Raw genomic sequence first — 14,711 nt, 5'->3', positions numbered from 1 at the left:
GGCTTTACATCTTCTGCCGCAAACTAGACACACCTTTTTGTAGCACTACAAGTGTACTTGTAATGGCTCTTATCTATAGCAAGTTGTAATTCGGCTTATTTGATGAAATTTATTTTTCTTGTTCTTCTGAGTTTGTACCTTATGGTTAAAATGCACTTATTGTAAGTCGCTTTGGATGAAAGCGTCAGCTAAATGACATGTAATGTAATGTAATCCTAAATTAAAATGGGAATTTATTGAAAAAAATGTTGAGAAAGATGTCATTATAACAATTCCCCTGGTGTTTTAGCCTCTCAACAACAACATGTCAACTTTGGTCCAAAAATAGGCAAAATGCGAGCTTTGAATATAATAAAAAAGGACATTTAGGACTAATCCACTTTGTTTGTTTCCTATTTATATGAATAGCACTGTCTATGAGCACATGAGACAGCAAGCGAACCATGTTGGTATATTTGATGAAATTGACGAAATCTTATTATCACAGTTTAGGTAAAAGTATTGGCCAATGTTATTTATGTATTACTTAAATTCAGTATTAAATGTTATTATATTATTATTAGTTTGTGTCATTTTGGCCGTTAGTAATCTCATCCCAATGCCCGAACTAGGTTTGATACCATTATAAACCCTGTATTACATGAAACATACTGTCTCACTGTAGTCCTTCACCTAGGGCTGCACGGTATGGCCAAAAATCGATATTACAGTATTAGGAAGGATTCTGACGGTGTCCCGTCAGTTTTGCTTTTTTAAGTAAACACATGAATTCAATGACCCCGAAGAGGACCGCCAGCTACCCGATCAGCTGTTCGCCGCTCTCTGGCCAACTTGCTCGCAACTGGCCGGCGTGGAGGCTTGTTAGCGTGTTAGCTTGTTGTGGCTGCTAGTGTTGCCACCAAAGCCTATTGACCCCCGAAAAGGGCCGCCGGCTCCCCGAACAGCTGTTTGCCGCTCGCTGGCCAACTCGCTCTAACTGGACTCCAACTGACCGGTTCATAAGCTTGTTAGCGTTTTAGCTTGTTATGGCTGCTAGTGTTGCCACCAGAGGCAATACCAGTGGTTGAAAAGACTTTGGAATAAATTGTTTTCTGATCTAACTTACGTTGGATTTTCCAAAACCAAAAAACCCTCCAAACAGACACAGCTCCTCTCTTGGTCACAAGTTGTGTTGGTGCATCTCTGGTCTCTTGTTGTTTCTCCTGTATAGCTCTTTTTCATGTAGCAACAGAGATACTTCTTCTTGTGAGCTGTACCCAGCATGCAGTTCGGCGGGGTAATTTTTATAAATGTACAATTATTAGTATTACAAATTGTTTATGTGTCACAAACTGTTGTGTTGTGGCGTTTTACCCGGTTAAAGAGTGTTTGTTGGGTTATTCACTGTTGTTATGAAGTTATAACCATAACTCAATGTCAACACACGTAAGACCAGTAGCTCCGACCGCAGTGCAAAAATAAATTCTGTCGCCTGACAAAGAGCAACATCAGTTGTTACAGCGTAACACCGGTATAAACGGTATACTGTATTAACCAGTATACCGTGTTGCCCTACCTTCACCATCAAAAACCTTGTGTATTTAATTACTTTATACGGTGTTATCAGGTGCGTATGTCTGTATTCATCACTATTACAGCATCACAACCGACGAAGATGCAGCCATCCAATGTTAAAGTGTGTATTTCAAAGGGTTGAGGCGGCCATTGGATCCCATCACAAGATAAAAATATTGAGATTTTAGCTGTAGAACCCTATTTTTTTGATACATTTTTTTTGCTATAAAAATATCCTTGAGGTGAACAGTGTAGCATATTCTGTACCTAAAATGTCTGTCATACTTGTGAGTCATGTGGGGAGTATTTTTCCACTATTTCTGATTCATGTCTCGACTTTGATGGAGCGCTGTGATAAAACTGGATTCCCATACAGCCGTCTACACTGACCCTGCAGTGGCAGTAGAAAGTGACAGTATGAGTAATGCTATTCATTCTGTGTGGTCCATTGGATTGAAGGTTGGGCATTGTGTGGTGAGAAAACAATAATCTGTCTTTAATATGAATCCTTCGTCACCCATTCCGTCTCTGGGACTCTGCAGACCGAGAAATTCGTATCCTTGTCTTTTTGGGACACATTTTCAAAATAGCTTTGCAGAGAATGCTAAAGATATGCAAGCGTATGACTTGGCGTCTATATATGTATTGGACATTTACACAGGTGCTGACATTTTGGCCAATGTTGCGTGATGATTCGCTATTAGCTTTTTGAATTGTGGTCAATCATTTTTCTACACTGTGAAATGTTATGTTTAATCCTTACAAACACACAACCCTTTACGAGACAATACGTCTCACTTTCCCTTGTTTTTATTTACAGGGGCCACAAGTCCCAAGTTCCATACCAGCAGTATTGAGTTTTTTTATACATTTGGTATGCTGTGAAGCTATACTTATAGACTCAGGAGGGTAGAAGAGGACTCACATACATATCAGTTTTCAATGTCTTTTTGAGAACAGTCCTCATAGTAGCACTATGCATATATTGGAGAAATCTATTATTTTATTATTTATTGAATGCTGCTGAGAAAGCAGGTATCTTCTGTTCCTTCTAGTTTCTATGTCTGGCACCTGCATTATTAATGCGGTTTGCAACATATCACATACTAAAACATTTTCTAGGTTTCGGAAATAATAAGCCCAGTGCATGCAAGATGATTGCCATTGTGGAAGTTTTGTCATCCATCAGGAGCTCACTGTTGATATTTAATTCCCTTCAAGAGCATGCTTGTAAAGTTTAGCTGTAAAATTTGGATTTTCTGAACAAAAATCATAGTACCTACACAGAAAGACATCATGTGAGTTTTCTATTCTTGATCTGTGACCTCTGTCCTTCGTGTCTTACTTTCTGGTCGTCATGGTCCACTGCTGTTAATACCGTTGGATTAGCAAAGATTATAAGGCTTCATTTAACACTAGCGGCGGTTCTTTTTTAACCCAATAAAACAAAGACTTTAACTGTATTAAACTCAACTGCAAATGCTGCTACTTGTACTCCGTGGAGTGCAAACTAATTTGAATGAATGTTTGTGACAAGCCTCATGTTTAGTCAATGTGTAACAGACTAACGTCCAATCCCATCTACACCTTTGTGTACTCACGGATTTCGGTGAACTTTTAGTTCTGTTCCATTGTCAAATCGAGGAGTGTTTGAGGGCTCTCAGGCAGACATTTTGAGCCAGCATTGGATACTGACTTAGCTCAAGGGAATAACCCACAAGACATTGCAATTTGACGTTAAAAACGGGATAAACAGTGGGAGGCACAGAGTAAAAAAAGGTAAACAAAGAGGACGACACACGTGTTCCCAGACTCTGGGACAATAAACAATAATATTTATTGTTTAAAACATCAATGATTGAAGATGGAGAAAAAAACTTTTTCACGATATTAATTAATCTATTTATGAGATACAAAATGTTTTACCGAAGCAATTTTGACAAAAAAAAGTAAAACACTACTAAATTACCTGATTTTACGGCCTGAAAGGCGTTCAAATCACATAGTAAAAAGTATTAAATAAATACCCTCAATTGTAAATCATTCCTCCATAGTCCTATTAGGAGACTTCAATGCGCACGTGGGTGACAATGGAGATAACTGGAGAGGCGTGATTGGGAGGAATGGCCTCCCTGATCTGAACCCGAGCGGGTGTTTATTACTTCACTTCTGTGCCAGTCACGGATTGTCCATAACAAACACCATGTTCGAACATAAGGATGTTCATAAGTGTACGTGGTACCAGAGCACCCTAGGCCAAAGATCAATGATCGATTTTGTAATCATATCGTCTGATCTGAGGCCGCATGTTCTGGACACTCTGGGTAAAGAGAGGGCCAGAGCTGTCAACTGATCACTATCTGGTTGTGAGCTGGGTCAGAGGATGGGGGAAGACTCGGGACAGACCCGGTAAACCCAAGCGTGTAGTGAGGGTGAACTGGGAACGTCTGGAGGAGGCCCCGGTCCAAAAGATTTTCAACTCACACCTCTGTCGGAGCTTCTCTCATATTCCTGTGGAGGTAGGGGACATTGAACCAGAGTGGTGTATGTTCAAAACCTCCATTGCTGAAGACGCGGCAGTTACTTGTGGCCTCAAGGTCTTAGGTGCATCAAGGGGCGGTAACCCCCGAACCCCGTGGTGGACAGCGGTGGTCAAGGAAGCCCTCCGACTGAAGAAGGAGGCCTTCCGGGTTATGATATTCGGTGGGACTCCGGAGGCAGTTGCAGCGTACCGACAGGCTCGAAGGGCAGCAGCCTCTGCAGTGATGGAGGCAAAACAGCGAGTATGGGAGGAGTTTGGGGTAACTATGGAGAAGAACTTTTGGTCAGCACCAAAGTGCTTCTGGAAGACCATCCGGCACCTCAGGAGGGGGAAACGGGGAACCATCCAAGCTGTGTACAGCAAGGATGGGACCCTGTTGACCGCGACTGAGGAGGTTATCGTGCAGTGGAAGGAACACTTTGAGGAACTCCTAAATCCAACAACTACGCCCTCTTTGGTAGAGGCGGAGCTGGAGGCGGAGGAGGGATCATCGTCAATTGGCCTGGTGGAGGTCACTGAGTAGTCAAACAACTCTGCAGTGGCAAAGCTCCGGGGATTGATGAGATCCATCCAGACACTGCATGAAAAGTGAGATTTTCGTCCCCGTAAACGCCTGGAAATCTCCCTAATTTCCGACAATTTCCGACAATTTGCAACCCGCGCACGTCGCGTTTGTCTCTGCCACAAATTGTCGGAAACGAACCATGACGTATGTGGAGAGCTGGCGGAGGTGTGAATGGCCCGAATTAGCGGGTGGCCGAGCCGAGCGGGCTTGAATATCCTTACTCCTTATTGGATGAAACCCCAACTTACTAACAAATAAAATCACTCGTGATTGGCAGCAAAACCACACCTGGGCAGACCAGGCTTGAGTTTCCTTGTTCATGATTGGAAACCACAACTTTCAATCACTCGTGATTGGTTGGCAGATTTGTCGCTATTGGTCACCCGCCTCATTTTATTTATATATATTTATATATTCATATTATGCTGTATATTCATTTCATGGTTATCCTATGTAGGCTACTACACTATTATTAGGATACCAACCAGGACATCAATGAATTTATAGAGAAAATGAACATTTGCCACATGTTTATGCAAAGAAAGAGCTTTATTAACAACACACAAACAACAACTACATACAAAGCGAGGATCTGCCCACACTTGGGTAAAGGCGGTTTAAAAAACTACAGCTCAGTAAACTGTCCGTTTGCCTCCTCGGGGTTGTAGACAGTCACTGGCGCCGTGTTTTCCGAGGCAGGTCTGTTGTGCAGGCGCCTAGTGTGCGGGGCTCTGCATTTCGGAGTCGCCTCTAACCGGGACTGCACTCAGAAATGGCGGCGACCGTACAATCCACCCCAAGACCCCGCCAACAACGCCATCCTCTCCGTCCGACGTGAGCTCTACGGTGGCGGATTTCCAGCGTTCCACCTCGTCATCAGCCAGCACACTTTGTCTCGATTCCAGCAGCTGTAAAAACAACAATGAATCAGTACTGTGCGATGCGATGCGTACGGACACAACACATCTATCAATGCACCTGAAAAAAAGTCAGCAAATAAACTCTGACCCTCTTTCTTCTCGCTTGACTCGGCGCTGAATCCTTCGCAGCTTCCGCCCACAATGAGTGTTCCGGCTGAACCTGAAGCTCCTGCGTCCCGTCTCAATATACGTCTTACAGGCGGCTGGAAAACAAATAAATGAGTGTGGTATGAATACAAAAAAAATCAAACGCAAGTCACAGTAACATTTAACAAGGAAGGAGAAACAGTAAACAGTGTCACTTACACACAATGACGTCGTCTAAATCTGGACTTTTCCCGGAGCAAATACGAGGTCACCGCCTCATTATGAGGCGAGATAAGTCTGTGAAAACAAAATGTACAGTTATGATCGGTGTCCATCCTATGGTATCTATACGTATATATTCCCTTATACCGCAGAATGAAAGCATATTCTGTAAATCTTACCCTTGCTCCGTTTCGTGGCGCCTGTAATTCGTCTCGGAGTTGTGAAGACAGCGCACCGCTTCCTGTAAACGACACGGCAAAGAAAATACACTTTAATAAAGCTGTTTCTTCTCACTTGTAAGGCTACTAGGCTACTCTTGGCTTTCGTTTTAGGCTACGCTACTTTTAGCTTAGCTTGCAGTCATCGAACGTATTCTTACCGCTATCTTGGGATTGTGCGCCCGTCTCCTCTTCTTTGAGTCAGTTCCTCCAGAGCCGCCAACCTCTCCTCTATGGACAGAAACCTGGAGAGTCCCGAACGCTCCAGTGGAGCGAACCGCTCGTTGATATCGGCAGTTTGTTTTTGGAGTTGACGAGACGATCCACTGATAGCATTCAGCAGTTTCTTCTCGTCTGTCTGCGGACTGGCCGAAAGTTGGTGACCGCGGAGAGGAGTTGAAGGCGAGTTGAACGCGAGACGTCGTCCACCCATTATTCACGAACCAGCAAAAACCAAACAAAGGAACTGGAGATACAGCTCTTCTGAATATAGTAACACACGTGTCTGTTTGTATGCTCGTCTTGCAAGTACTGCTGTATAAGTCATGCCTATGACCTCACACGTGATTGGACGAGGAGTCTAAGGGTCCTCCAATCACATACAAGATCATTGTTATACGGAAGGATCAGTATTTTAGGAAGACAAATGGTTGGGACTTTGTCGTGCAATGAAACAGCTGATATGCTTTATGTAAAGCAGTGTTTTGGTGTCAGCAGAACGACTTTCCCTAGAAAACTGTACATTGGTGCCTCTTTCTCCATTCCACCAGACACTCTTCGATGAGTCTGACATACATGTACCCTTTTGTCACTGAGGTTGAATGTTTTGCCATGACATGTAAACGGTTAACATATATGAATGTAACTTACTCAATCGATAGATGCAGAGCATAAAGGTCAGCATATGTTCATGCTAAGTGGTGTGGAAACACTAACAGTTTTGAGGAACCCGTCCTTGGCCCTCTAGCAGAACTGCGACCAGCCATTATAAAGCAGTTTATAGTTGTTAATGTTGTGTCAAAGGGTACGGCATTTAAACATGTTCTTGCACAAGTTTCCTGGCTTCATCCCCACCCGGACAGACATTTTTATGGAAAGCCAATAGAAGTTTGGGGCTTGCAGGGAACAGACACGTCATTCCCAGCATAATTTCTGCCAGTTGAGCGCATTGCTAGAAGATGTGTGGTTAATACATCCTCTGTGCATTTAAGTAAGACCAAAGAAAAGGTCACTTTAGTCCTGCCACTATGCTCTGTAGTTGAGCTCTAGGAGACTGTGATCTCTGCAGACCCCTCATGCTGATTCAAATGTTGTTTGCATGGAATGCTCATTTTACCTTGATTAAAACTCATTTTTTAAAGAAGTTATTTTGTGTTTCTTTTTTACATAACATTTGCCATTGCTAATGGCGTACACAGTAATCTAGCATATTTGAATTAAATAAATCAATTCAAGCTCAAATGTAAGCGTCTATAATTAGGCTACTGAGCCTGATCTATTTGTACCAGAGATTTTCTTACCTTTTAAAAAAATGTCACCTGGGCTAAAACTCCCTCTGCGACCCTGATTTGCATTTGTGTAGCTCACAGCATTTTCATTTACATGTCAAAGCCTCCCCTAGAATTAGGAGGAGGGGGGTCATGGGGGGACAACTGCGAAGGGAGGCCCACATCAATTTCTGACAATTTACGGCATTTTTCGGCATTACCCGCAAATTGCCGTGAACAGCCGCAAACCTGAAATTCCACGACAATTTACAGTGCCGCATACTGCCGAAAATCCCACTTTTCATGCAGTGAGAGATCCTAAAAGCAATGGGTGTTGGGGGGTTGTCTTGGATGACACACCTCTTCAACATAGAGGGTAGGGTAGGGTAGGGTAGAGAGTGTGTGCCAATTACAGGGGTATCACACTACTCAGCCTCCCGGGTAAAGTCTACTCCAAGGTGCTGGAAAGGAGGGTTCGGCAGATAGTCGAACCAAGGATTGAAGAGGAACAATGCGGTTTTCGTTCTGGTCGTGGAACAACGAACCAGCTCTTTCCAGGATCATAGAGGGGGCTTGGGAGTATGCTCCTCCAGTCTACATGTGTTTTGTGGACTTGGAGAAGGCGTATGACCGGGTCCCCCGAGAGAAACTGTGGGAGGTGCTGCGGGAGTACGGGGTGAGGGGGTCCTTTCTTGGGGCCATCCAATCCTTGTATGCCCAAAGCGAGAGCTGTGTTCAGGTGCTCGGCAGTAAGTCGAAGGCGTTTCCGGTGGGGGTTGGCCTTTGCCAGGGCTGCGCCTTGTCACCAATCTTGTTTGTGGTTTTCATGGACAGGATATCGAGGCGTAGTCGAGGGGAGGAGGGTCTACAGTTTGGGGGGCTGCGGATCTCATTGCTGCTTTTTGCAGATGATGTGGTCCTGATGGCATCTTCTGTCTGTGACCTCAAACTCTCACTGGAGCGTTTCGCAGTCGAGTGTGAAGCGGTCGGGATGAGGATTAGCACCTCTAAATCTGAGGCCATGGTTCTTAGCAGGAAACCGATAGATTGCCTACTCCAGGTAGGGAATGTGTCCTTACCCCAAGTGAAGGAGTTCAAGTACCTCAGGGTCTTGTTCACGAGTGAGGGGAAAATGGAGTGCGAGTTTGGCCGGAGAATCGGAGCAGCGGGGGCGGTATTGCACTCGCTTTACCGCACCGTTGTGACGAAAAGAGAGCTGAGCCGGAGGGCAAAGCTCTCGATCTACCGGTCAATCTTCGTTCCTACCCTCACCTATGGTCATGAAGGATGGGTCATGCCCGAAAGAACTAGGTCACCCGTACAAGCGGACGAAATGGGTTTCCTCAGGAGAGTGGCTGGCGTCTCTCTTAGGGATAGGGTGAGAAGCTCAGCCATTCGTGAGGAGCTCGGAGTAAAGCCGCTGCTCCTTTGCGTCGAAAGGAGCCAGTTGAGGTGGTTCGGGCATCTGGTGAGAATGTCCCCTGGGCGCCTCCCTAGGGAGGTGTTGCAGGCACGGCCAGCTGGGAGAAGGCCCTCGGGGAAAACCGAGGACTAGGTGGAGAGATTAAATCTCTGCACTGGCCTGGGAACGCCTTGGGATCCCCCAGTCAGAGCTGGTAGATGTGGCCCAGGAAAGAGAAGTTTGGGGTCCCCTGCTGGAGCTGTTGCCCCTGTGACCCGATCCCGGATAAGCGTTTGAAAATGGATCGATGGATGGATGTAAATCATTGTGATGTGACATCTTGCAGCAAAGTGCTGTCCCATTCATATTTACACCATTTAAAGCTCTCTTAAAAACACTCAACCACTTACCAGGTGACGTCAGTTAAGTCTTAACTGAGGTCAAGGTTTAGTGGGGAGATTGAAGGTATTAAACCAAATCCCAAACAGAAAATACTGTTTTTGGAGGTAAAAAAGAAAACAGAGGAGGACATGAGAGCACCCCAAGGGGCATATTTAGAGATGGGTGTGCAATAAACATGGATATGACCCTCAATACAACCTGAAAAAAGGATATTACATGTCATTTATCCAAAGCGACTTACAAGAAGTACATTCAACCATACGGATAGCAACTCAAAAGAACAAGAAAGTCCAATTCCATCAAATAAGCCAATTTACAACTTGTTATAGATATGTGCCATTATAGGTATAATTTAAGTTCTATAATTTGTTAGTGTTTTTAATCAAGGTAGAGTTGTGTTGTGTCTTTATTTTGTGGTGGGAGATGTGACGGCTCACACCATTTCGGAGCATGGACAGCGAAGAGTTGTGATCTTGTAGAGTGATTTGCTCTCAGTGAGGGAGGGACGAGCAGTTTTGCAGATGCAGAGCGGGTGTGCGGGTTGGGATATAGGGTTTGACCACGTCCTGGATGTAGACTGGATCCGATCCGCTCACAGCATGGTACATGGGTACCAATGTTTTGAACTGGATGCGGGCAGCCACTGGTCGCCACTGAAGAGGGTGGAGGAGTGGAGTAGTGTGCGAGAATTTCGGTAGGATTTGTATCAACGTAACATTTATTTGATCCATTCATGTTGCGATAAACTGCCAAAATCGAGTATCTAGGCATGACCAAGAACACCAAGGCGAAGGCAGTCTTCTGAAGTTTGAAAACACATGGCCAGCGAGTTAGCTAGTTAGCATGTTAGCTTGTTGTGGCTGCTAGTATTGCCACCAAACACGCGACAGACTTAAATTAATAAATAAAATAAATAAATAGTTTTCTGATCTAACGTAACTTACCTTCGGATTTTCCAAAACAACAAACCCTCCAAACAGACACAGCTCCTCTCTTAGGCACAAGTTGTGTTGGTGCATCTCTGGTCTCTCGTTCTTCCTCCTGTATCTGGATCAAAATTCTGCCGCCTGCAGAAAAGAGCAACGTCAGTTGTACTGTTCATACCTGCGTAACACCGGTATGAACAGTATGTGAGAAATTCATACTGTACGGAAATCTTATACCAACCGTAGGCGTATTAAGTTAAAAATTAGAAATACCACTTTATTTTGGAACTGAACACAGGAAAAACACATTACATTTGAAATAGGAAAAATGTTTATGTGGATAACCTGTATGGCTTGATAATATGGGGCGCAGTTTGTAAAATGGCGCACGTTTTGCTACATTTAGCCTTATCATATGAACAAAAAAGCACAACAATACTCATATGTCACAGCAAACATTTAGAGAGAAATTCATGTAAATTTATGCAATAATGTTTGGCAGTATCACAAGTTGTTAAATAATATAAATGTTAAATATAAATGTAAATGTTGAATGTAAAATCTAAATGTTAAATGTAAATCTAAAGGTTAAATGCACATCTAAATGTTAAATACCAGAGGTAAATCTCAATGTTAATTGTCATAATACATCTGATGATGTGGTGGGAAGGCTTGAAGTAGGAGACCATGTTGTCAATCTTAGTTTTGGGTGTTAGTTTGCAAACATTTACTAAATAGCAAAAAACCCCACAAAAGACAGCTTTGTGCAGATGAGAATTACATTTTGATGGGATTCCATGGTGTGTCAACGTTTGGAGAAATATACATTTTGACCTAATAAAGACCTTTACAGAATCACAGGTTTTGCATTTCCTAAGATGGACATGAATCTGGAATTCCATAGTTGCTGACACATCAGAATCAGCTTTATTAGCCATGTATTTTAACGCATACATGAAATTTTACTCTGGGTCATCCTTTGCTGTCTATACTTTCCATCCAGTTTCTTTTTACAGATGAACACGAATAATTACAAATCTAAATAAATTAAATTACATGTAAATAATTATACAACTATACAATAGAAATACATCTGCCTGTGTTTTCCTGTGTGTGTATGTAATTATATATATATAATATTAGGGCTTTCAAAATGTTTGTGTTAATCTATGCTATTATTGTGGCCAACATGTGTATATATATATATATATATATATATATATATATATATATATATATATATAGCTGTCATTAGATTAAAAAAAAGTAAAAATCCGTTGTTGCGGATGGGACCTAATGTTTTCTGGTGACTTGGATAAAACCCTGTCACAACAGTGAACTAAATACCTTATATGAGGATATTACCTGTGCTCCTTTTCTTTTAAGTACATAAAGAAACCCCCCCAGGATTAGGAATTGCAATTAAACAATATGTATCCCCGTCGAAAAGTGTTGCTAATTCATCTGAGTGGTGACTGTCTTGAACTGACATTGTCCATGTTTGTTTTATCCATACAGCCAAGCAAACCTTTAAAAAACCAGGAGAGTGAAGTGGCTTAGGACACCATATGTGTGTGTTTAAAGGGCGCTTCATCCAAAGAAAATAGCCATAGACAAGATAGTCTTTTTTTCAGAAATGTTCACTTTGTTACTCACTGTGATCTACAGATATTGTTGTGAAGAATTTTGCTGTGAACCTTAGAGTCTTTGCTACGATATCCACTCCAACAAGTTATAAAAGGAGGTGCTTATGTACATTTCCTCAACGAAGCAAGAAGCTAACAAAGAAAATGAGACACCATAGTGCTAGCCAAGACAACAATGAAGATGCAGATATAAGTATAATTTCTATCAGACAAACCTTGCCAAAACCACTGCAAAAATAACCAGCATTCAGCATATGAATCACAAATGCCCCTCCTTTTTGACGTTTGAAATTATGATGTTAATCAATTTTTTTATGATTAATTAGTGGTTGGATTTTGCTCAGGGACACTTCAACATGGGACATGGAGGAGCCGGTGTTCAAACTGCGAGCCTTGCGGTTCCCGGCACGCCCTCTCTACTCCATGCGCCTCCTTCGGGTCAACAACCTGCCCCTCAGTTTTAGTGGTGATGAGCAGCAGGTAGTTCTCTGATCACCACTGCACAATTGTTGACTTCCTCTCACATAAAATCTCTGTGCTGTTTTTACTCCGGAAGTCGTCAAACTTCACAATGGATTTCTATTTATGTCAGTAGCAGGTAGTGAAAGAGTTGGTGGCTGCCAATGTGGACTGTCCGGGGGGTTCTGAGGAAGTCCAAAAACACAGTTAAAGACTGAAGAACTCAAGCTGCTAAATTTATTTCATGTTTTACATGCATTGAAATAGACAAACAGCATTTTAAGGAATGTGTTTTGTTTTTTTAAGTGAGTAAACGCTATTTGAGTGGTAGCCAGAATCCTCCTCCATGTTCTGGTGATTGTGCTGGAAGATATATCTTATCTCCTTGCAATGGATCGGGTGGATGTGCCATCCTTGAGGAGATGGACAATCCGTGCAACCTCTGACATGTCCAGTATAATACCCTCAATGGACTCTGGTCAAAATATTTGGAAGCTGGGCTTTATGTCATCCTAACCAGATCCAGCATATTGTGTTGGCCCTGGAGTCATACTTATGTTTTCAACTCGTGCTTTGCCTCCTCGGTCCTCGAAGGATGAATATCAAAGCAAGTTGCCACCTTTGGACTGGGATGTCACCTCAGGGTCCTGTTCCTCTTCTAGCACTTTCTCGCTACGTGTTGACTGGTCTGTCTAATAATATTATCTAACGGGATTAATGCTGTCTTTAATTGTGCTTGCGCCGAGACATATTTTTGTCTCTGGTTCCCTCTCCTCTTAACCTGGTTCAAAAGTTCAGTCCACAGCATCTCAGAAAGAAAATTGCCTCATCAGTCGCCTACTCATTGTGTTCATAGAGAGGGAAAGATGTGAAACATTATTTAGTGTAGAAGATGTGGTTCATGTGGGTGGGCACATCAGCAGTGATCCCATGGGAGATGGGATCCCATAACTGTATACATGGGGATGTGAACAGGTGTTCACACAGGTATGTATGGGTGGGTGGGGTTATTGTTGTGGATGTGTGGGTCAACTGGAAGTGTCACGGTGTGGGGTTTTGTCCCGTTTTATTTTGTAGTTTCCTGCCTCTTGTGTCCGTGGTCTAGTTTCACTTCCTGCCTTGTCGTGTCACCCCCTGTGATTGTCTGCCGTGTTCCTGAGTGTTTCCACCTCCTCTACCAATCACCTGCACCCTCCCAGTGTACTTAAGCAAGGTGTGCCTCTTGTCCCTTGCCGCGTCATTGAATGGCTTTCCTGTTTTTTTTCCTTGTTTTTTGAGTTCCTGGTTCCCATCCTGTCTGCGTTTTGCCCTAGGCATTTTGAGTTGGTGTTCTTGTTATAATAAAGTAGGTTTTGTACACTGCACTTCCGCCAACCCATAACGACAGAAAGTCTGAATTTCTAACCTGTTTTTGTATTCTTCGTCTTTCCTCCAACTAGATGCAACGTGGACAGCAAAGTATCGCGAGTGGCGTGGCTGAATCGCTCCACCATCCTCTTCGCAGGGAATGAGAAGTGGTCTCTGGACCCCCGCGTTGTCCTGATGGAAAACACAGCAGTCACAGAGTACAGCATCAAGATCCAAAACGTTGACGTCCACGACGAAGGGCCCTACGCCTGCTCCATCCTCACAAACAAGAAGCCAAAGTCCACAAAAGTGCATCTCATTGTTCAAGGTAAGGGAAAGGTGCCAATCAATATCAGAGATGAAAATGTTTTTTTTTCTTCCTGTGGGTATTCAATTCATAGATGGCTCATTGAAAATGCTCACCGTACAGTGATAAACATATTGCAATATACTAAGTACTGGAATATATTACATTTCTATTGAACTGCAGAATTTAAACAGTTTTTCCAAAAGAATTTATTATGCTACTCTGACATCAGCCATTTCTAATACAGAAAAGTAAACGTACTGACCAACCTACAAAAAGTATCCTGCACCTGACAAACTGAACTGATGGTATAACATTGTACATAATGCAATTTATGTGTTGACTACTGTGCTATTACGGGTGTCTTGAACAATGCAACTTGTACCAAAAGAAAATAGGCATCCGTATCAGAGACTGGGGAATGACAGTGAATTAAATTAAAGTGGCCTAAAATACATTGCAGCATTAATATCAAAAGGCGTGCACAGTGTAGCGTTTTGCTGGTAGCAGATTTAGCAATTAATAATAAATTATTTGATTTTGACTTATAACCTCATACACTAGTACAAAATAATGATGCATTCATTAAACTAACATAATTAAACAGTATTCCATTTGGATGCTACA

The 14,711-nt window shown here is 42.8% G+C and overlaps 1 protein-coding gene across 2 annotated transcripts in view; it reads left to right on the top strand.

Moving 5' to 3' along the window:
* The window catches only part of opcml (opioid binding protein/cell adhesion molecule-like), a 215,589-nt gene that overhangs the window by 138,501 nt on the left and 62,377 nt on the right, over window positions 1-14,711 (top strand). For both annotated transcript variants that reach the window (XM_040181443.2, XM_040181442.2), the window contains one exon: window positions 13,870-14,105. In XM_040181443.2, the coding sequence (XP_040037377.1) occupies window positions 13,870-14,105 (236 nt within the window). The remainder of the gene's footprint in view (window positions 1-13,869; window positions 14,106-14,711) is intronic.

The sequence above is a fragment of the Gasterosteus aculeatus genome, chromosome 7 (assembly GCF_964276395.1).
Source record: "Gasterosteus aculeatus chromosome 7, fGasAcu3.hap1.1, whole genome shotgun sequence".
Taxonomy (NCBI): Eukaryota; Metazoa; Chordata; class Actinopteri; order Perciformes; family Gasterosteidae; genus Gasterosteus; species Gasterosteus aculeatus.
The sequence above is the reverse complement of the archived record's forward strand: the minus strand, read 5'-3'. Positions and strand labels throughout refer to the sequence as shown.